Raw genomic sequence first — 23751 nt, 5'->3', positions numbered from 1 at the left:
GTGAGACCAAAGGGTATGGCCCAGAATTGGTAGTGATTGGCTCCCAGCCGAAACCAGAGAAACCTCCTGGAGCATCTGTGCATCTTTATATGGTAGTATGCATCCTGGAGGTCTATAGAGCACATCCAGTCATTTTCCTGCAGGTAAGGGAGGATGGATTGCAAAGTGACCATCCAGAACTTCTCTTTGGCAACTGACAGGTTCAGAGTGGAAAGGATGAGAATTGGCCTGGAGTCCCCCACCTTTTTTGGCACCAAAAAGAACCTGGAGTAGATGCCTGATCTGGAGAGATCTGGGGGGAAAGGCTGGATGCCCCGTTTGCTTAGCAGATTTTCTACTTCGATGTCTGCTGCCGCCCTTTGCATGGGTGGAATGTCCGGGAGGTGCTTTGAGGGAGAGGGCCGTGTCACAAAAGGAATTGTGTAACCTCTGGATATTATTTGGAACACCCAATGGTCTGTAGACACGGACTCCCATGCAGTCAGGTGCATTGAGAAATGGCCCCCGACTGCCTCCAGAGCATAACAGTTGGGGCAACCCCTCAGGGCTGCTGCGCAGGTCTGTTGGAGAACGGTTCTCTAGACCTAAAGTTCTTCGGACTCCCCCCCAGCATCTGGGTCGGCATCTGTCTTGTCCCCCTTTGCCTCTAGGGGAAAAGGAGTCCTGAGTGTGCCGGGAATACTGAGACTTCTGGAACCACATCTTCTTTTGCCCCCACTTGATTCCTGTAGAAGGATCTTTGGGGGTTAGAGAAGTGGATTCCAATGGCAGACAGTGTCGTCCCATCCTTCTTACTCTGGACTAGTGTGTCACGGACTGTCTTCCCAAACAAGGAAGAGCCATCATAGGTAGTATTCACAAAAGATGCCCTGAAGGGTTCTGTGAAATTACATAGCCTGAGCCAGGCATGTCGCCTCATGGCAATGCCAGAACAGGCCACCAGTGCCGCTCCTTCGGAGGCATGAGAAAGGAGTCACATGGACGTGTTGGTAACTGCTTTCAGAGTGGCCATTCACATACAGAATGTGCATTTATCCTCTGGTGACATGGAACTCCGGAGGAGACGCAGTGAACTCTTTGATCAGGTCACGCTGCAGTCTGGTAACATGGGCCATATAGTTCAGCGCCCTTATACAAAAGGTAGCTGAAGCATAAGTCCGCTTTCTCAACCGGTCATTCTTCCTGGACTCTCAGTCCGGGGAATGGACCATGGAATTCTCCTGAGCCAGTTCCTTTTTAGTGGCAGCCTCTACCACCATGGCATCCTCTGGGGACCCTTTATTCCAGCTTGGTCTATCCGGGGGGGGCTCAAGATTTTATCTGCATGTTTCGGGATTGGCTCCAGAGTGTCCGTTTTTTCCCTGCCCTGGTGGTTCTGAGGTCCACCAGGGGGTCCGTGGGGGGACACCCAAGAAGTAGATGAACCTGTGTCGAATCCCTCCAGAAACATTGACTTGTCCAAGGAAGGCTTGGGGGGGGGGTGGACCAACCCCCCCCCCTCCCCCGCTGGTGCAGGATCTCCATGATGTCTCTTAATGAGACATCCTTGGGGGGGTGATCTTGGGGAGCCTTCCAATTCCTCCAAGTCGGTATCTTCCGTGAAGGACTCGCGGGAGTCCAAGTGCCTCCTCTTTCACTTACGTTTGTGAGAAACCTCTTCGGTGGGACTCTATGGAGAGGACTCACGAATCGCTTGGGGTTCCTCATGGGGAACAGTCCGGGGCATGTCGATCATGGGCTATCCCTGCATGAGCAGACTGGCAGAAGATGCACCCAGAATAGAGGGGGTCGGGGCAGACTCTGAGGAGATAGTCAGGGGCCTCGACCCAGTAGTGAGGATCCTTTCCACCACATCAAATGCCGAGGGGGAGCGAGCCTCCCAAGTAACTGGTAGAGAGGACACCCTCCCCGGATCCTACATGGGGATCGGAGCCGAGCTCGGAGGCGCTGAGGGTCCAAGGGGTAGGTCTCGGCCTGACAAAGGTGGAGCTGAAGGGGAAAAATCCAACCCCTTGGATCTGACGCCCAGGCTATGGCTCAGAGAGCTTGGATCTGATGAACTCAAGTTAACTGCCGGCGTCGAGGTAGGTGGTACCATCGGAGCTGACCCCCTGACTTTGGGACTTCTCAGATCCAAGAACTCCAAAACCAGAGGATGGATTGGTGCAAATATTGGGAGAGCACTACCCCCTCCACAGGGAGAGGGAGGCAGCAAGACCCCCAGTTTAAGCTGAGTGCGAACGAACCTTTGCATCAATCTGTTCATGTCAGCTTCAGAAAGGCTCCTAGCTGACCTAGAAGAGGCCATCGACACCAGCCTAGGAGGACAGTGACTGGAGGCCCTAGATGAAGGCCGAACCTCTTCTGGCTCCGGGGAAAACCTCTGAGATCGGAGTCGAGGGGAAGTGGGCCTGGAAGGTGCAGGAAGCTTGGGAGGAGGACCTGCTGGATCTGTGCACTCCAGGGATCCCTGTTTCTCACGGTGTCTCTCCTTTTCTTTTTTCTTCTCCCTTTCCCCAGGCCACTGGTCGGGAGGGTGAGTTCCAGCCTGGGAGGGAGGACAGAACACAACCGAAGTGGAGGGAGAGGTCACAGCTGAGACCGCTGCTGCAGAAGATGAGGAGGCAGCCTCCTCCATGGAGGGGAGAAGCCCCTTAAATTTCAATTTGGCCTTATGGTCCCTTTAAGTAAAACCTCGCACATATGGAGCACTAAGCGGACAAATGAGCGGTCCCTACACAAACAACACACAGAGTGTGGCCATCCACAGGGGAATACTTTGTGCATTTTCTAAAGACCAACTTTTGTTGATCTGCCATAACAGGGTCTGGCTACCCAACCCCAACACTCAAACACGAGGTGGGAAGAGGGAGGAGAAGGTCTACGCTACTCTGACTAACAACAAACTACTTCTGATGCAAATAAACGCTGTCTGGTAACAATAAAGGCTGTCCTCCACTTGTATAATACCAAGGAATGAGCAACACTGAATGAATAATTAAGACAATTTAATATTAAAAACTTCACAAAACAAATGTCACGAAACAGATTTAGCACGCTTTCATCTCATACACACAGACTTCATCAGAATCATCTGTTTTTCCAATGTACCTCCATATTTAAATAACCTTCCACTCATTCCCATTGGCTCTCATTGGTGCTCAATAAACTAGTGAATAACATCAGTATCAAAATAATACCAAATTTCATAATAATAATAAATATACTGCCTAATAACATTGAATCACTACAATAATACATATGTATGTTATGTTAATAAATAAAATATGGTATAGCATAACATGTGGTATAGCATAACACATATCTCCAAGTAAATAAATATAGTTTACAATAAAAAATTGTATAATTGATACACGACAGTACATAAATTACAGTGTTCTAAGAAGATTGTTTTTTATATTCCACCTACTTGTGAGATGAGTCAGTCCTTGTTATCAATTATACAATTTTTTATTGTAAGCAATATTTTTTTTTACTTGGAGATATGTATTATGCTATACCACATGTTATGCTATACCATATTTTATTTATTTATTAACAACATACATATATATTATTCTAGTGATTCAATGTTATTAAGCAGTATATTTATTATTATTATGACATTTGGTATTATTTTGATACTGATGTTATTCACTAGTTTAATGAGTGCCAATGAGAGTCAATGGGAATGAGTGGAAGGTTATTTAAATATGGAGGTACATTTGAAAAACAGATGATTCTGATGAAGTCTCAGTGTATGAGATGAAAGCGCGCTAAATTTGTTTCGTGACATTTGTTTTGTGAAGTTTTTAATATTAAATTGTCTTAATTATTCGTTCAGTGTTGCTTGTTCCTTGGTATTATACAAGTGGAGGACAGCCTTTATTGTCATCAGACAGCGTTTTTTTGCAACAAACTACTTCCTGTTTTTTTTTTTTTTTTTTTTTTTTTTAATTAACCTAACACTAAAACTCAATGGAGAACTCGAAGTGGAGGAATAAAGGGACCTAAGAAGTAGGAACATGTCACTTACACACAAAAAAAAACAGAAAAAAACCTATCTTACAACCTGGAGCTCAGCGATCACGATGCAGGCGAAGCCGCGGCAAATGAGATCTGAGGGAAGGAAGGAGATGCAGTAGTATTATGAGTAAGGGGAGGAGCTTGGAGCTCAGATCTGATGCTGGTGAAACTGCCATCTTGGATACAGTCCGGATCCAAAGCCCACAGGTTGATGATCACATGAAGTTAACTACTTCAGATATTTACAATTACAGCCCTGTTGAAAAAAATATCACAATTCTTAATGTACATCATTTGCTTTGGCTTCAATATCCAGGAAACAAGCAAAATAACAGTACCTTTTTCAAGGTCTCCAATTCCTTACTGTTAGCTGCACTGCCTTTGACACTATCAACCTCTACCTGCATAGCTGAGAAGCGGTCTCTCAACTCCAGCAGCTCATCTTCAAATTCTTCTTTCTCCACCTTTGTTTGTAAAAGTCTAGGGAAAAAAAGAAATTATTATTTGAACCATGGAGTATATAAAGAAACTACCTCTAGAGAAATTTCCATACTATCAGGGTGCCTGCTATCACACTTGACTAGTACATCCAAGTCAGCTTCTAAAGAAACCACCATAATGTCATGATATCCGAGAGCAAACTTCACTAAACTTACCTAGTCAAACATTGCTCTAGAGGTATCAGCTGAGCTAAATAATGCATCAGATATAGTTATCACACTGTTTTTTATTTTGCTGTTAAGATCTATGCCAGTCAACAGGACAATCCAGATTACAGTGTTGTGGATACTAACACAAGTATGACCACAAATTCTGTATCTGTCGGGTCTATGTCTGGCAACCAAATTTGAAAAACAACGAACTGCAAAACACCGAACAGAAAAGAGCGAACGGGACAACCAGCGAACTAAAGCAGCAGGAAGTAATACTATAAGTAAAGGAAATCTTTTAAAATTTTCCCTTTTCCTACTGTAGTGCGACCTTGGAGTTGGTATACATAGTTGGGGGGCAGGGGCCCAGCCCCCCCACCTTGGTTAGTTGTGTGTGAAGTTGACCAACTATGGACATTCAATGTCGTTTTTTTCGATTTTGTTCGCTGTTGTTTACTTTTGAAGTTTCGTGGTTCACTTTTTTTTTTTTTTTTTAAATTTGGTAGCTGAACATAGACCTTTATCTGTCATATATGCTACACTTCAGTTGCCCTTTTCCTGTTATCACACTGTCATGGTGGGTAAACATAAAATAAACAAAACTACTCTTGTAGATAGTTTCTCACTCTGACACAGCACCAACATTCATAATAAGGAAAAGAATTACAAAAAAGTGGGGAGAAGAGGGATATTCAGTGAGAAAGTACGGTTGTGTAAAATCTTACCATAATGGTAGATCCCCTTCTCTTCACTGTTGAAGTATTCATAATATTAGCAATTCCCTGCCTAGGGTAGCACAATGTCCGTCCAGTATACCAAAGCCTTATGTTACTTTAAGGTACACTGCATGTCACACATATGCTCCTCGCGCAACGTAGGGCATAAAGGTGACAGCTGAACATTCCATCCCCAGTAAGAACGCCAGTCCAAGGGAAACCAAGAGGTAACCAGTACATCCAGAAGAGAAATGGACCAGGGTGAGAAGGGTGTGAATACTGCAACAGTGAAGAGAAGGACATTTTATTTAATATTTGTTTACTGGGAAAGTCCGACTTGGAACAAAGCCAATTTTCAGCGGAGGACTGGGGAGTAATGCTCCAGATGCAGGTCTTTGTAATGCGGGAGGAAACCGGAGCACCTGGAGGAAACCCACACGAACACAGGGAGGACACGAAGACTCCACACAGAAGGCACCCCAGCAGAGAATCGAACCGGAGAACCTTTTAACTGTGAGCTGACAACACAACCACTACACTGTCCATCTATTGTAATGGTAACATGTACAGTAAACTCTCAGTTAACGGGAACTCAAGCAAATAGAAAAAAAAAATCAAAGAAATACAGTACGGTATGAACAATTCAGTTTTTCATGTGTTCCACTTTCTGTTTTCTCCCCACAAAAACACACCTTACGTTTTTAGAGTTTTAAAGTTTCAAAAAGGAAGATACAAATAAATTCCCTCTCTCCCCAACCTGAGAACCTGTCAAACCAAAGAAGTCAAATTACTAAAATGTTAACACTTAATCCAAACTCAGTTTGCATCAGATTGCACATTCTCTCTCCGACTCTCTCATACACACAGTCTCTTCAGCTTTCATACATGCATTCACTCACTCTTCCTCTCTCCGATCTCTCACACACACACTCTCTTCAGCTTTCATACATGTGTTGAATCTCTCCCATAGTTGCTTCTGCTTTCATACATGCATTCACTCTCTCTCTCTTTATTCAGTTCATTCAATTCCAATCCACTCAGCATGCCAGTGAAAACCGTTCCGCATGCCACGCTTTCTAGCGGAAATATACATTTAAAATATTATTCCAGCCAGACTTTTAATTACCGTATTTCAATATTAAAATCAAATCAATACAGTGTTTATAGTATGGTACACATTATAGGGTACAGTATTTGTCAGTTTTGTTTTAATAGTAACTCTCAAGCAACCAGAAACTAAACTTATCTGGCATCTACCAATCCTCATGGGTGCCGGTTAACTGACAGTTTACTGTACTATGCCCTTCCATTTCACTTTTGCACTATTCATAACATTAGGGAGACTACCAAAGCTCAGGAAGAAATTTCGGAGGAGAGGGCCCAGCAGAGCCCTTTAGGAAGCCATGAAGGATGGCCCTGGCAAAACCAGCTCTACCTCTGGAAATTCCATCCAACTTGTAGTGCTTAGTAAAAGTATACACAGAAGTCCAGGTAGCTGCCACAAGAATATAGTTTGTATCCATACCCTTGAAAAAAGCACCAGAAGAAACCACAGCTCTAGCAGAATAAGGCAGGCTTGAAGAGATTTCTTTTGGGGAATACAATCATGAAAAGAATAACAAACAGAAATAGCTTTTGAGAACCAAGAAGAAACAGTCTGCTTGGATATACCTGATCCCAAGGACCTGGGATGAAAGGGAAAAGAGCTGATCAGACTTCCTAATAGTCTTAGTATTATCCAAATAAAATCGGAGTATCTATGCACAGCCAAAGTGTGTAGCACCTTCTCACTGGCAGATTGTGGAGAAGGGAAAAAAGTGGGCAAAGGAATAAGACTGATTAAGGCACAACTCACTCACCACCTTGGGCATAAAAGAAGGATTAGTATGTATGGACACTCTGTCCTTATGAAACACCAAAAATGGAGGAAAAGCCATAAGGGCTTGAAGGTAAGACACCCATCTGGCAGAGGTATGTGTTAACAAAAGAAGTGTCTTCCAAGAGCAATGTTGCAAGGAAGCTAAAGCCACAAGCTGAAAAGGAGCCAGAGTCAATTTCTTCAAAACAAAATTAAGATCCCGGGCAGAAGGAAAAGGCTTCCTGGGAGCCCTAATATAAAGGATGCCTTTAAGGAAATATGTAGCTTCAAATCTAGAAACTAAAGGAGGATAACTGCAGACAAGCAGAGACACCTGACAAGTGAACCTTAACAGAAGAAAAAGCCAACCCAGCATTAAGCAATTCACAAAGATAAGAGAGAACCAAAGGAAAATCCACAGAAAGTGGATCCAGGTTACAAGAAAGACACCAAACAGAAAACCTCTTCCATTTGGATAGCCAGGATTTCCTAGTATTGGTTTCCTGGCCTCCTGCAGCACCCGATGCAATTCCACAGAAAAAAGGAATTAATGCGGAATCAAAATTTTATCACCCAGTTTCAGTTGAAGAGTGGATGGGTGGGGATAGATGAAAGATCCTTGGTCTTGTTTGAGTTGGTCCACCCTGTGAGGTACATTGTGATGACTGCCCTTGGCTAAATGCAGAAGGGGGATCCAATGTTGTCTTGGCCAAAAGGGAGTTGCCAACAGGATTTTGGGGGCATCCTGTTGAATTTTGAACAGGACTTTAGGAATGAGGGAAAGCATAAAGAAACATCCCCTTCCAAGAAAAACACAGCATCCAACTTCCACATCAGAGGACCTGGGACTCTGGCACAAAACAGAGGAAGTTGTCTGTTCAGAGGGCAGGCAAATAGATCTATTTAAGGAGTACCTCACTGGTGGACAATGCCCAGAAACACTTCCCTATGAAGCATCCATTTGTGGGATTAAGTTAAGGACCTGCTTACAGTTGTCTGTCACAATGATTTGGCCTGAGGGAATGTAAACTGCCTGAAGAGTCACTTGATACTGGATAGCAAGATCCCATACCAGTTGTGGCAACTGGCAAAGAAGATAAGATTGTGCTCCCCACCATGTTTGTTTACATACCACATCACTGTGGTATTGTCTGTAAATACCTGGAGAGGACCTGAGGACAGCAGAGGATGAAAAGCCTGAAGCACCAGCAGAACAGCTCCCACCTCTCTGAAACTGATGTGCTTCTGTTGAAGAGGCAACCACACCTCCTGCGTCTTTAGTGAGCCAAAAGCTGCTCCTCATCCCATGTCTGAAGCATCTGTGAACAGCTCTTGAGAGGGAATAGGGGGATGAAAAGGGATTCCTGGATTTAGGGACAACTGCTGGATCCATCAGTGCAGTTCCTTCTTGAGACAAGGTAGAAGAGGAGCTGCAAATTCTATGGGATGAGCATACTGAATCCAAACTGACTTCAGGGACCACTGAAACTTCCTCATGTGAAGTTTGGCCAGAGAGGGCATAGGGATGGCGGATGCCATGAAACCCAGAGCTCTCAGAAACTCCCTAGCTGTAATAGGTTCATAGGTTCATATGTTCGTACTAGGCTATCTGCCCTAGGGCATTTATAAGCCTAGCCAGAGTGTATGTGGCTTACACCACCCTTTAGGATGAGAATACTACACCCTTTTAGGGTTTAGTTTACTATGCCTCTGTCTAGTAGTGACACAGAGATGACCCCCAGGGTAAACTTACGATCTCCCATCCACTCGTCGAGATTTCTCTTGAATAGAGTCAGTGAGGAGCTCTGCCTAACATGGACTGGGATTCTGTTCCAGAGTGTAGGGAGCCTCTGGGTTATGAATCTGTCCCTCCAGCACGTTCTATTTATTTCTGTGTTGAGGTTTAAGTCACTTGTTCTCGTGGCTCTGATGGATTTGGATTTTTTGAGGTGGAGCATGTCCATTAATTCAGGATTGGACATGGCCTTGTACGTCAGGCACAGATCACCTCTGAGTAGGCAGTATGAGACTGAATAGAGCTGGATTTTTTCAGTCGGGCAGCATATGACATATGTTTAAGACCCTTTATCCTCTTGGTGAGGAACTTTTAGGGTCTTTCAAACTGCTGCAGGTGTCGGGTGAGATGCATCCCAAATGGGGCATTGTACTCAATCATTGGCCTGAGAAGAGTACAGGGACACAATGACCTCTCTTGATCTAGATGTGAAACCCTTCATGATAAGGTGGGCAATATAGAAGGTCTTCCTAACCACTTTGGCAATGTGAGTGTCAAATGAGAGGTTACTGTCAACCTGGGTCCCTAGGTCCCTGATTACCTCTTCCGTACTTAATGGATTACCGCCTATGTGGTAATTTGTCGGTACCTTGTTTTTCCCAAAGGGTATGACTATACACTTCTTGGCGTTCAGCTTAAGGCCATGGCTCTGGCACCAATTATCCGTTTCTATGAGGCCTCTCTGAAGGATGTTTGTGTCTGCTGGAGTATCAATTATGGCACCCAGTTTGCAGTCATCTGCGAACTTTGTCAGCCACAATCCTCCTATGTTTGCCTGTACCTCGGAAAAATAAATGTCGAACAAGAGGGGTCCCAGGACTGAGCCCTGTGGGACACCGCTTGTGACTGGCTTAGAGTCTGACATAGCTCCAGCAACTCTGACCCTGTGGGTTCTGTCCTTGAGCCAGTTTGCAACCCATCTTGTGACATATGGGTTTACATTTAAGCTGGTGAGTTTGTCTATGATGCCCGAGTAGGGTATTGTGTCAAAGGCTTTTGCAAGGTCAAGGTAGGCTGTGTGAACTGCCTTGCCCTCATCAATGGCCTTAGTGACTGTTTCAAAAAAGTCGACCAAGTTCAAAAGGCAGGATCTGCCCTTGACAAAGCCAAATTGGGTAGGATCCAATGTCTGTAGGTCCCCAATGTCTTTGTTTATGAGTTCCATAATGATCCTCTCCATAGCTTTGCAGACCAGGCTCGTCAAGCTTACGGGGCGGTAATTTCCAGGGTCCGTAGAAGCACCGCCTTTGTGAAGTGGGACCACTGTTGCCGTACACCACTCTTTGGGTACGTATCCTGTAGTAAGGCTAAGATTAAACAGCAGCCTTATGTGTGGGTTTAGTTCCTCTTGGAGTTCATGTAGCACACAGCCCGGGACACCATCAGGTCCCATTGATGCTGTGTTTTTAGCTTTAGAGAGGGCGGCTCTCACCTGGGCATCTGAGATGTTAGGGAGGCTACACTCTGCTGGGATAGTTATTTCTCCTTTTAGGGGGGAGGGGGAGGAGAAATTTGCACTGAACCTGTCTGCCAGTATGTTGGCAATGTCAGTGGGTTCAGTGCATTTTGTGTCATTTTGGACTAACTCTGAGCATATCTGGGAGTTTCCACCCAGGTTTCTAACATAGCTAAAGAAGGCCTTGTGATTGTCTTTTGTGTCTTTTGCGATTTTTCTCTCAAAGTTGGCCTTGGATGATTTTATGAGTGATCGTAGTTTTTTGCTAGTACTGATCAGAGATGCCTTCCCTTTTAGGGATTTTGCTCTGTCATGTAGTAGCTTCCTCCTCCTGTTGTAAAGTTTATTTATGGCTGGGGTCCACCAGACCAGGCGCCTGCCTTTGGGGGAATGGGTCTTGGTTTTATTTGGGATTGCATGATCCATGCATTCTTGAAGGTGCCCATAGAAGGCATTTGCAAAAGATTCAGCAGTGTGGGTTGTGGTTTCCACTGGCCCAGGGGCCTTGAAAGATACCACTTCAGTCTTAAGAAGTGTGAAGTTTGCTTTTGAGAAGTTCTTCACTGTGGTCTTTTTTGCAGGGGGTGGGGCGGGATGTGGATTTCCAGTGAGATTAATTTATGGTCTGATCTTACCAAAGAGGGATGTACTTCCGGTGTGGAGCATTTTGTCCCCATGTTTGTGATGATCAGGTCTAGTATATTGTCTCCTCTTGTGGGAATGGTGACTAGTTGTTCCACTGCATTTGAGTTTATGAATTCTAGGAACCTTTGGGCTAGGGTGTTGGGGCTTGAGTAATGTTCCCAGTCTATGTTTGGGTAGTTGAAGTCTCCCAAAATGATGGTATTTGGAGAGACATTCATACTCTCCAGTGTCTTCAGGAAGGCTGTGTGGGGTTCCTGAGTTTGAAAGGGTGGTCTGTAGCATGCTACAAACTGTAAGGCAGTTTTGCCTATGGTTAGTTGCACCTGGATAGTCTCCGATGCTTCATGCGTTGCCACTAACCTGGAGGTGTGGGTATCTTTGATGAAAATGGATACTCCCCCTCCTTTTGTGGTTTGGTCCAAGTTTTGGGGCCGAAAAGCATGATATGAGGTAAAACCTGATAGTGCTGGGGTGCTCTCAGGAGCCTTGAACCAGGTTTCAGTCACTGCACAGACATCGATGTTCTCCATACTGAGGAGGGCTTCGAGGGCATGCATCTTGAGGTTTAGACTTCTGGCATTGAGCAGCATTACCCTTAGTTTTTTTCCACTTGTGTTTTCTAGGGAGGTAGGTTTGTCATTTGAGCCTTGCCTAAAAAGGCACTATGGGGTGGCAAGAGCCTTGGCCAATATCCGGAAGCCCAGGGTGACAGGTGCAAGCCATCCCTTGAAGCAGCGTGGCTTGTCAAGCATGTCATCCCAAGCAGACAGACACTGGATCCCCTTAGAATGACACCAGTAATTAAGTCAATTGTTAAAACTGATAATTTTGTCTTTGTACTGTGGCATCATTCTTGGTGAGGGTAAGATGCTGCTCAGGGTCAGGGTCATACCGGCCTGGGCTACATAATCAGAGAGCTCCTCTATGCCTCTTTTCATGTAGTCCAGGGAGGTACATCTCAGGTCGTTCACACCGGCATGTACAATGACTGAGTCATATTTGTACTTGCTGTGGAGTGACCTGAGTGCTTGTGTTATGTGGCGGATTCTAGCTCCCGACAGGCAGCTTACTGTGACCCTCTCCTTGTTCAGTCTGGTGAGCGGGACGTCAGTGTGCCTGACTATGGAGTCACCCATTACAAGTGTGTCTGGCATGTTGTTTGGCCTTAAGGGCTGTGACTGTTTAGCACACTGACTTTGTGAACTATGTGTTGCATGTGCTATGTCTTGAGGTGGTGGTTGTTTGGGTGTCTGCTTTGGAGGCTTCTGTTGTTTTGGTAGATTTTTAATCAGCGCCTCCGAGTATGTTTTTGTGTGTTTATGTGTTTGCTTTGCAGTTGTGATAGTTCTATGTGAGACTGGGTTTGTGGTGTGCGTGGTTACCTTCTCCTCCTGACTGGTCTTGCCAGTAATGAATTGACAGAGCTCAGTCTCCAGTTTGGCTATATAGTTGCATCTCTGGCATATATTTGTATTTGTTGGGAGGAGGAGAGGGTCGTCTGTGTACATGAGGCAATTGTAACATTGCCTCAAGATTCCCAGATTCACCAGCTGAACAGGAGAGGACGCCAGCAACTGACCCTTCGACATGCTAGAAATAGTGAAAAAGATTGCTGTGTAACTGAGTCAGAAAGGACCTATAGGGAAATGGGTACTCAACAGAATTTAGGTGAATGAAGTACTTTCGTTTGTTTAAGAGTGCTTTACCTGTATACAAAATGCTTTAGGAGCAAGTGCTGAGCTTTTCAGATAGAGTATCGGCTGTTTAGATTGCAAGTACAGCAGTTCTAAGGGAAAAATTGAAGAGCAGACTTGGCGGAGCCAGAAAAAGTTTAACCTTGTTTAACCGCTATGCGCACGACCGCGCAAAGCCGTGCAAACGCGGATTTTAAGCAGTGAACTACAAAAGAGTTAGGAATGGTCCCAAACAACCAATTACTAACAGCTTCTTGGGCTGAGGTCACTTCCCCCAAGGACAGGTAGGCTGCTCAAGGCTCCCCACTCCCACTGGTGAGCAAAGAAACTTCCTTCTATCCAAGTAAGGTAATGGACAACACAGGAACTACACCACCGCCCAGAATACAGCAATGCCTGTATACTGGTCTAAACTAGTCGAGAAAGGCAGGAAAACAAGGATTATTTTTTTTTGTTTTTTTTGCAGAAATACACAGAAAATGCAGAGACAGTGATAAATTAGTTACACAGGCTAGCACACTTTAGTGGGCAGCCTCCACAGTTCAATTAAACAAACAAACAAGCAAACTTTCAACTAAATGTAACTTTAAGTGCAGATTTTAAAATAAATGCAGTAATCAGTTAAAAAACAGTTCAGGCTAGTTCAAAGTAAGTAGCAGAAGCTATTTTCAGTGAAAAAAAAGCAAAGATACTTAAAAACAGAAGGTAGTCGCTTTTTCGAGTTCCTTGCTGCTAGGACCACTCTGTAAACCCACGTGGAGCTTGTCTGAGCAGTATAGCCAGAAAAAAATGCCCAGAGGCGGATTTTAAGCAGTGAACTACAAAAGAGCTATGAATGGTCCCAAACAACCAATTACTAACAGCTTCTTGTGCTGAGGTCACTTCCAAGGACAGGTAGGCTGCTCAAGCCAGAAGAAGAAGAGCTTGAAAGAAGAGGGTCAAGGCCTTGGAAGGAGGCAGGGATGCCATCAAATGCACCGTCTGAATCCTGCAACCCCAAAAAATATGGTCCTGAGAAGGAGTCGGAGAAGATGTTTTGAAATTTATTGCAAATCCCAGGCTTTGAAGAAGAGAAATCCAAGTAGGGAAAAACATGGATCCCCTGAATCTTGCAAAAAAACAATCACAGGAGCAAGGTATTTGGTGAAGGCCCTTGGTGCAGTAGAAAGGCTAAAAGGCAAAGCACAGAACTGAAAATGCCAGGAAGCAACACAGAAACACAAAAACTTCCTTCAAAGGGGATGGATTGGAATATGGAGATAAGCATCCGTGCAATCCAGATACACCATACAAGCCTGAGGAAGCAAAAGAGGGAACAAAGTCTGAAGGGATAACATTTGCAAACAGGGCAGCAAATGGCTTAGATGACAGAGGTCTAGAAGTGGTCTCAAAGTACCCTCCTTTCTGGGAACTAGAAACATCCTGTAGAAAAACTCCCTCCCTCTTTGTGATACAGGCCCCTCATGAAAAGTACACAGAGTCAAAAGATCCTGAAGCACCTCTGGGGAAAAAGGAAAGTTTTTCCCATGGGGGCTGAGGAATACCCACAAAAGGGGGTAAGGGATATCTGCTCTATGAAATATCCCTGGCAAATAACAGAACCCAGGAATCTTAAGTAATCTGTAGCCAAAACAGAAAGAGGAATAAGGCTGGGTAGAATGGGATAGTCAGACAGCACCTGGTTTATCTGGAAAGGAAGACTTCTGAGGCACTAAAGTCTGAGTAGCCTTAAGCAGGAGGAGCCTACTTGCCTCTTTTTTGCCCTTAGGAGGAGGGCGAGAGGCAAAGCTTGGCTTATTGGAGTAGTTTCACCAAAATTTAGGAACAGGAAAAATGAGTATGTTTAAGCTCCTGTAAAGCATTTCCCTTATCATGAAGGGACTTATACAAATCAAGAGTTTATTATCAAGAGGAGCATCCACCAACTTAGCCTTGACATTATTCAGCAAAGGCTGAAGCCAAAGCCAAGAATACTTACTCATCAATGACCCAAAAGCAGCAGCCCTGGAAGAAGCATCTGCTGCATCTTAACTACACTTGATGGAATGATGAGCCACTTGGGAGGAAGTCCCTAACAGGAAAGAGCAGAAGTTTTACTCTCAGAGTCTGGAAGATCAGATATAACCTGACAAGCCTTGGACAGGAGAACCAACAAATACCTGGACATATGGGTCTGAAAAATAAAAGCCCTAAAACCAAAGGTAGCCAAGGTGTAAACCTTCTTATCTAGCCTTTCCATGGTTCCACTATCTTTATCAGAGGGCAGTAACTTGGGTGAAGAAAACAACTGAAAGGGTTTGTCAGAGGCTAGAGACCACTGAGGGATCAGCAGCAGGACACTTGTACAAAAACTTAATAGTCCTCAGGCACCCTATAAAACCTATCAGGTTTCTTGGATGTAGGGGCTTAAGAATCTGGAGCTTTAGAGGCATTGGAAAATGCATCCAACAAAGCAGCCAAAACCGGAGGAACAGCAGAAGGTTTAGGATATTCCATATGCAGCAACTCAAAGCACCTCTTACGAAACTTATTGACCTGAGCACAATCCCATTTAAAGAACTCCATCATCCTTCAGATTGTGTTTCCCAAATGAAATCTCTTCAAAGGGAGTATCACGACTGGTAGATTGCTCTCTTCCTCTGACCCACAGTCCAAAGGAGAAGGAACTTGAGAGGATTAAGCAAGGAATCAGGTTTCCTGGGTCTTTTAAGGGAGTAGAGGAAATAAAGCAGTCACAAAATACCAAAAACTGCTCCACGTAGCTAAAAGAGCCCGTCTCTCAAAAGCTTTGCTGTTACTACTTTTATTAAATTCTACAAACGTAGGAACGTGGTGTGTTTTATTGCGACTAAGGGAGTAGAGGACCGGGGGGGGGTAGAACCTAAACACTAAACAAACCCTGAGTGAAGGCCTGCCACTCAGTCTATGAATCCTTAGAGGCAGGAGAAACATGTTTAGTTTTTTGTTTTTTTTTAGTTGGATGTCTGCCTTAAAAACATGAAAGGCTTTGACGTTTGACCCAGGATGGCATTCAGTAGTAGCAGTACTAGAGACTACTCTGATTAAAATCTGAGGAACACCCCTAGGCCCTTGGAAATGATCAATTGTGGTTCTCCCTGAACGTCAGAAACCGACATCTGCAAAGCCGCCTCAGATATGCTTGAAGCTAGATCCCCATCAGCCCACAACCCAGTCGTGGCAGAGGAATCAGAAAACAAAGCTGGGCGAACCTCCGGGCATTCACTTACCTCAGGAGAAATGTCTGGTGGAGGCTGAACAGTGGATGATTCCGGCCTAAGTTTCTTGGCCTTCTGCCCTGACAGCTGTCCCTCAGGGCGGGAAGTACCCTCCATCATATCTTTCATAAAAGTTTTAGTTGCTGATTCCCAAGATACAGAGCCAAAGAATAAAGTCTACTATGCAAGTTTTAGGTACAACAGTCTTACAGATGGAAAAAGACATATGGTCGTGTGAGGTGCCAAGGCAAAACAGACACTGTTTGTGGTGGTCTTTATGGGGAATCTGTCTCCCACACTGGTGTTTACCACTCCTGGATGAAATAAAACCCCACAAGCAACAAAAAGACAAGTAAAAAAGGAACCCCAATGGTGGCACTTATCTGCAATGGCTCGATGAGCCAGCAACAGAATGTAGGCATTCAGACCAATGCGCAAGAGATAGCGTTCACACTGGCAGCAAAGAAGTTCTGAGGATAGCACGTCCGGACGTCACCTTTATGCCCTATGCTACTTGAGGAGCACATGTGTTATGTACAGGGTACCTTACAGCAATGGTCAAAGAACAAAGCAATCTAAGGCTTTGGTACGCTGGCTGGACATTGGGCAGGGAATCCCTAATGTTATGAATACTGTAACAATGAAATGGAAAAACATCACAGTAGTTCACAGTTAAGTAATAGACTAGCTGCCCTTGCAGGTCATTTAGGCTTAGTCAAACCTTGTACCTTAAGTTTTATGCCAACCTTCAACCCTTCAACAAAAGTACATCTGTGTGAGGTACTCACTCACCTTAAAGCAGATGGCAGATGTGTTGCTCCCTTCATAGTAAACTGGCTAATAATCACACAACAGTGGCTCACAGGCTGAGCTAATAATTCATGTCCATTAAACAAGCTGCACTTCAATCTAGACAGTACTTCTATCTTCTATTTTTAAAGAGAATATCTCGCACAACTCACTCTGCTATATCAATTTCAACGGATCTCTATTACCTAATCGAACTTCCAAAAGGTCAAACACCAGAAGTTTGAACCTGGAAGTTCCAAAGGTGGAAATGTCGAAGCCAAAGATGTCCAAATTCTTTCCCAGGGAAAGAATTTGGTTGGACGTTTCTGCGGCTTCGACATTTTCTCCACTGTGGTGTGAAGATTACAGAATGGGTTAAGGTAAGTGTGTGATTGTGACGGATGTTGGGGTTAGGGTGCGGGTAAGTGTGCGATAGTGACGGACTTTAGGATTAGGGTGGTGGTAAGGTAAGTGTGCGATAGTGACTGACTTTAGGGTTAGGGCACAGGTACAGTAAGTGTGCGATAGTGACGGACCTTAGGGTTAGGGTTTGGGTTAAGGTTAGTGCATAGGTAGTTGTGTATGTAAGGTTTAATGTAGGTTTTAAGGTTTTTGGTGTGCTTATGTTGTGTGTGTGTTTTTCGGAACAGCAAATTTTTTTCCCTGGGAAAAAATTTGCTGTTCTGATGTTTCGATGTTATTACATTTCGATCTTCCAAGTTCGAACATCTGCTGTTCAACCTTCTGGAAGTTCGATAATGTAATCTGAACCCATTTCAACATCCTTGTCTTCACAGTAAACTGGATGGGTAGAGTACAAAGCAATGTATCCAAAAGTCAGGTGGAGGATGTCATTAGCATCTTTCGGACGAATGCCACAACAATGCAATCTCTGGATATGCAGACAAAAACTAGCCTGTGATGGTTTATGGAAGACAGAATTGTAAACATGTCACTGTCTCAAAGAAAGCAGCTCCAAATGCTCCTCTAGAGAAAAAAAACAGCAGTTAGCTGTTGTTTTTGTGGAATGAGCCTTGAATTTCTTTACCTATAGACCAACATAACAGAATGCCACATCGCCAACAAAGTAACTGGAAATACTGACAAACAAATGGCTTAACCAATGAACATCCAGTAAGTTTGGAGCAAGGGAAATGGCTCCTTACTGAAACTACAAGACACACAACTGAGTCTCATAAACGCAAAAAATACATTAGAACTGGCAATGATATGCAGCAAACCTCAATAAAAAACTATAATGGCATTAAAGCATTTTTGCAAGGGCAGTTCTCCACCCTGTCCCCCCAGCACTCCTGCTGTTTATATACACTGCTTCTAACATCACTGTACCTCAAAGTATAACACTCCAAGACACAGCAACTTCAGACTTAGTATTTCACATTCGCACATGTTTAAGAAGTGCATCCATCTTCAGTAACATGTAGTACTATATTTCACAGGCATTAGAACCACGCATCATTCACAGCTTTTGGCTGCCAACAACCTCCCCCTGATCCTGTCACGCTTCTCATCTCACATATCTTCACTTCTATGGTGTGTCTGAGCACATCCCTACCCGGTTTAAAGTCGAGAAGAGTAACTGATGGTGAAAGAGGCAGTAAACAAGAATAGCACAGGCCAGATAGACTGCAAGTGGTTTTCTTGGCACTACAGTGCTTAGGATATGTAGGCTAGCCTGTTTATCCCAGGTCCAAGCATTGGGGACAGTTGGGTGGTGTAGTCTTACTAAATGTGGATACACTTCTTACAGACCTAGCACAATGTATATAACTTTTGTACTTGCTAAGAAATGGCCCTTCTTTGGAAACACGCACCATAAGAGTTCCCAGTTAACTTACTAGGGTGAGCCTGGTTATTCAGTTTATACCATGCATGGAATGCTACAGAGCTTGCTTTTCACTGCATATGCAATACTGGCATTTAGAATGAAAGCAACTGGGACCAGTAGATCGCACCCCTGAAAGATAACCCTGTCTTGGAAAAGTTGTCGAGTTTACAGTATTTGGAAAAGGTGTTTAGGATGGACCATGTGACTGCTTTGTAAATAATGTCTACTGAAGTGTTCCACAGGAATGCTGTGAAGTGGCAATTTCTTTGGTGAAATGAGCCATGGTAAGAACTGGTAGCATTTTTCCTCCCTTGAGGTACCAACATTTTACACACACTGACAAATCACCTTGACAGAGGCATCTTGGACACTAAAGGCCTTTCTTCTGTGAGTTATATGAAACAAACCATGGGCTACTCCTGCTATGCTTGTTTTCAGTTTATTTAGAATCTCAGAATTCTGTTGACAGCCACACTACAGGTTTAGCTAGCTATTTTGCACCAAGTGTCATTTCTCAATCGTGTGACCCCCCCAACCCCACACAAAATAAAAAAGATATTCTCAAGCAAAAGCTATAGCAAACTACTGGCTACATTTTTGCAAGCGTTTACAACACAAAGTGCTGCTCTCTCTGTTTTAAACTATAGTAATTCAATTTACACCACACATGGGGAGCTACAGTGCTGTTTTCACTGCAAATGCAACACAAACACTTATTTCTAAATGCTGGTATGCACTGAAAAGCAATTAAGATTGGCAGATCAAGCCTAACACTCTGCATCAGGGTCAGCAGCCCCTTCACTCCACCCAAGTTATAGGAAGGGAAGAAAAAGTACAGTTGTGTACAAGCTTACCACAACAGTAGATGTCCTGCTGATCATTGGTGCAGTATTCTAGTACTGATAGCTTATCCTGCATGAGGTATCATGACCTCCGGCTGACATACCAAAGCCAAAACCTTCCTTGTGCACCACATGTCCTGTGTATGACCTCAACCCATGGATGTATGGGCATAAGATCCTCAGACTATCTAGAGCCAGAAGACCCTGGAGAAACCAGATTTAAAAAGAAAAAGGGCTGCAAGAAACAAATCCAGCTAAAAGGTCCACAAGGTAAAGAAAGGCAGCAAACAGAATGGGGAAGGAGGGAGGGATGTAATACTGCAACAGTAAACACCAGGACATTTACTGTTATGGTAAGTTCTTAAACAACTGTACGATGTGCTTCCTTGAATCACTGTTGCAATATTCCAGTACTAACAGATGATTCCCAAAGTTACAGTTTGTTAAGGGTGGATGGGTCAGAGACATGGGGGCTGTCTACCAACCCTAGGAAGACATATCTACCAAAAGATGTCCTAGATATGGAGAACAGAGTCTAGTTAAGATATTAACTGCTGACCAGGAGTCTGCCTCCAGAACAGACCTGGAGTTGATGCCTTTGAAGATGGCTCCATATAAGGAAATTGCTTAGGCAGAATAGGCTTTTCACAGATAAAGACAGAGACTTGTCAAGGATAGTGTAACAGAAGGAAATGGATTTGGAGATCCAGTTGAAGGCTGTCTGTTTGGAGACAGGATTACCCAACCTACCCTCCTGGAAGGAGACAAACAGATGGTCAGTTTTCCTTAAAGATTTTGTCTTGTCTAAGGAGAATCTTAGCTGTCTGTGCAAATCCATCCACCTGTTCAGTGGGTTGGGAATAAAAGGAGGCAGACGGACAGCCTGGTTAAGTGACAGCTCATTTACTACTTTTGGCATAAGAGAGGGATTGGCTCTTAAAGCAACCCTGTCATTATGAAAGATAAGGAAGGAAGGGATGGCCATTAGGACTTGTACCTCAGAAATCTTCTGGCAGAGGTAACTGCAACTAGCAGAACAGTTTTCCAGGCACAGAATTTTACTGACATTGAGGCTACTGGTTCAAGCGGTTGTAAGGCAATTTTTTCCAAAACAAACTTCAAATCCCATGGAGGCAGAATGGCTCACCTAGGTGGGTTCAAGTGAAGGACACCTTTGGAACGCAAGCAAGAGAATTAGCAGGGAAGTGTGCCTAGATGGAGGAATAAGCTATCCGAACAACTCACATAATGTAGTAATAACAGGAATATTCACTTAACAGGCATCTTCATTCTTGGGGCACCAGACTGAAAATCTTTTCCACTTGGACATGTAAAATTTTCTATTGGTAGTTTTTCCCTCCTCCTGGAGCATGTCCTCTGAAAACTGGCGTCTGAAAGGTATTAAGATTCCATCATCTAAAGAGTTAGGCTGGAGTGTATCCGAAAACTTTCTTTTTGTGAAAGTCCCCTTTGTAGAGTAACTTCAAGTGATGGCCCCTGACTAAGTGGAAAAGGGGAACAACACTACCTGGGCCAGAAGGAAGTCATGAACAAGATTTTTGGTTTGTCTCTCTGGATCTTCAGGACAATCTTTGGGATCATGGAATGTGGGGGGAAAGGCATAGGGGCTCTCCTTTCCTGTTCAAGGACATGGCATACACCCTCCAGGTCCAGAGACAAGGAATCCTACAGCAGAACAGTTTGAACTGGCTGTTCTGCTCAAAAAGATCTATTTGAGGACCACCCCTTCTGTGGACTATATCCACAAAGACCTCTCTATTTAACATCCATTTGTGCGAGTCTTCTATGGCTCTGCTTCGTGAATCTGTGAGAACATTGTCTTCTGAAGGCATGTAAACAGCCACAGCATGCAGGGAAAATGTTGCCTTTATTGTTATGTCCCATGCCAGCACAGCTAATCTGCACAACTGGTATGACTTGGTGCTTCACTGACAGATATACCACATGATCATGTTGTTTGCAAAAATCCTCAGTGGACCAGGGTTCCAGATGTGGGACAACACCAGAAGGGCTTGAATAAGGGCTTTCATTTCCTTCACACTGATGTGCCTCCTTATCTCTTTGGAGGACCACTGTCATTGAACTATTGTGGGATCCATTCAAGCACCCCAAAGCAGTATGAAGCATCTGTATTGAAAGTCCTGGATGGTGGTGAATGAGCAGAAGAGGACGCCTGGATTGAAAGTAATTTGAGATCATTACCAATGCAACTCCTCCTTTAGAAAGGGGAAGAGATGAATGTGGAAGTCTAATGGGTGAAAATGTTGAGACCAAGGGAGGCTCAAGTACCAGCAGATCTTTCTCGTATATAGTCTAGTGAATGGCACCAAGGATACTGCGGCTGCCATACAGCACAGAATTCTCAGCACTTCCTACTGAACTAGGATCCATGGGAAGCAAGGACTGGAAGTAGCTGGATGGGAACAGTACTTTCGCTTGAGGATGGAAAACTGTCATCGAGAGGATATTTAGTCTGTAATCTGAAAAAGATCAAATCTTAAGACGGAGCCAGAAAAGACTTCTTGAGGTCGACAGTGAAGTCCAGTCTTTCCAGAAGTGACCATGTGATGCTGAAGTTCAAAAAGAGTGCTCTGGATGGAGGACTGAAGAAGTTGTTCATTCAGGTAGAGAAAAATTTTTATTCCCCGGGTTCTGCAAATGGCAACTGGTGGAATAAGGCACTTTGTGAAACCCTGGGGGTAGACTGACCAAAGGTTAAAACAGACGACTGAAAGTGTATGAAAAAACAAACACTGAGAAATTTCTTGCAGGTGGAGTGAACAGGGAAGTGTAGGAATGTATCCTTCAAATCTAAGAACACAATGAAGGCACAGAAAAGAGACCTCTCAAAGAGGGAAGTTGCCCCAAGACATTATGTATCCCTGTTGGATGATGGACAAGACCCATTTGACTGGAGTGATGAATTCCCAAGCTGTGAAGGATACAGTGAGTCTTTTTGACAAGGGGGTGTATGGACCAAAGAGGGAGGCGGAGGCAGTAGATAAACAGAAGCTGGTTTATCTGAAAAAAAAAATGGATAAACTTCCCCTGTAATTTTTTCTTGAGCTGCTTTTCGCACTTTGGTGGGGCGGGGCGGGGGGGGGGCTTTTGCTCCATACAGACAAAGGAAGCGAGCTTGGAAGGATGACTCCTTCAACACCTACGAACTGATGTGAGAAAAATCTATTTAAAATCCTGCATTATTTTGCCATTCTTCTGCTCAGAGTCTTCTCTGTAGAGACAGAGAGAGAGAGAGAGAGAACTGAAGGGCCTACTACTGCTTTTTAAGCGAAACTTCAAATTATCAAGGACTTTGTAAAACTTATCAGGCTTTTGGGGAGTTGGGGCCGGAGCATCTGTGGAGGTTAAAGTTGATGCAAAAGCATCCTGGAAGCCCTCCAAGACAAGTGGAACAGGTGTGGGTTTAAGAGTCCCAACTTCAGGTAAAACACAATGTCTCTTTTGTACTTGAGTGACTTGCCTGGATTACCACTCAAAATGATGCATCATTCTAGTGATAGTGTCCCAAAAGAAATTTCTTCTACGGAGGAGCCAAGGACAAGGTGTCTTCATCATTATAAGAAAGCTGTCCAGGGAAGTGAATCTGAGACAAGTATGCTAAGGAATCCTTTTCTGAATCAGATTTCTCCTCTTCCTCAGATGAAGATTAATGTTGCCTCTTTGGGGGGGGGGGCTTACAAAGGACTGACAAGGAAAGGAGGAGACTTAAAAGACAATATTGGCCTCATTGTGAAAATTCAAGCCATTCCTTTTCCTGGGACATCTGAGTGGGAGAAACATGCTTTTTTTTTTCTCTTTGGCAGGATGTCCACCCCACCAAAGTGCTACGGTTCAGAACCCTGATGGGCCTCTGTTAAAGTGCTCGATACCTCTTCCCTATCCAGCATTTGAGGTTTGCCCACTGGGCCCTCAGATGATCACCATACATTGCTCCTTCTCTACCATCATGATAGGCTTAGTCTAATTAGACATGTGGGGAGCAAACACTACACCAGCCTCCAGAGGGGGCATGGAAGAGGGGGTCTGAGAAGGTGGAAGTACTGAGGACTCCTGCGGCACCTCAGTGGGAATGTCCAAATCAGACTAGGCAGCCAAAGAGTAAGGCCTTGGTTTCTTGATTTTCTATTTGGGTGAGTGGGATGTCAAAGGCTGA

General features: G+C 44.2%; 1 protein-coding gene across 2 annotated transcripts in view; it reads right to left on the bottom strand.

Annotated features, from left to right (window-relative positions):
* Positions 1 to 23751, bottom strand: part of CGN (cingulin) — a 1354172-nt gene that overhangs the window by 550602 nt on the left and 779819 nt on the right. For both annotated transcript variants that reach the window (XM_044080636.1, XM_044080637.1), the window contains exon 10: positions 4365 to 4506. In XM_044080636.1, the coding sequence (XP_043936571.1) occupies positions 4365 to 4506 (142 nt within the window). The remainder of the gene's footprint in view (positions 1 to 4364; positions 4507 to 23751) is intronic.

This window comes from Protopterus annectens, chromosome 8.part0 (assembly GCF_019279795.1).
Source record: "Protopterus annectens isolate FY-2018-M chromosome 8.part0, PAN1.0, whole genome shotgun sequence".
NCBI lineage: Eukaryota > Metazoa > Chordata > Ceratodontiformes > Protopteridae > Protopterus > Protopterus annectens.
This window is presented reverse-complemented; position numbering and strand designations above follow the sequence as displayed.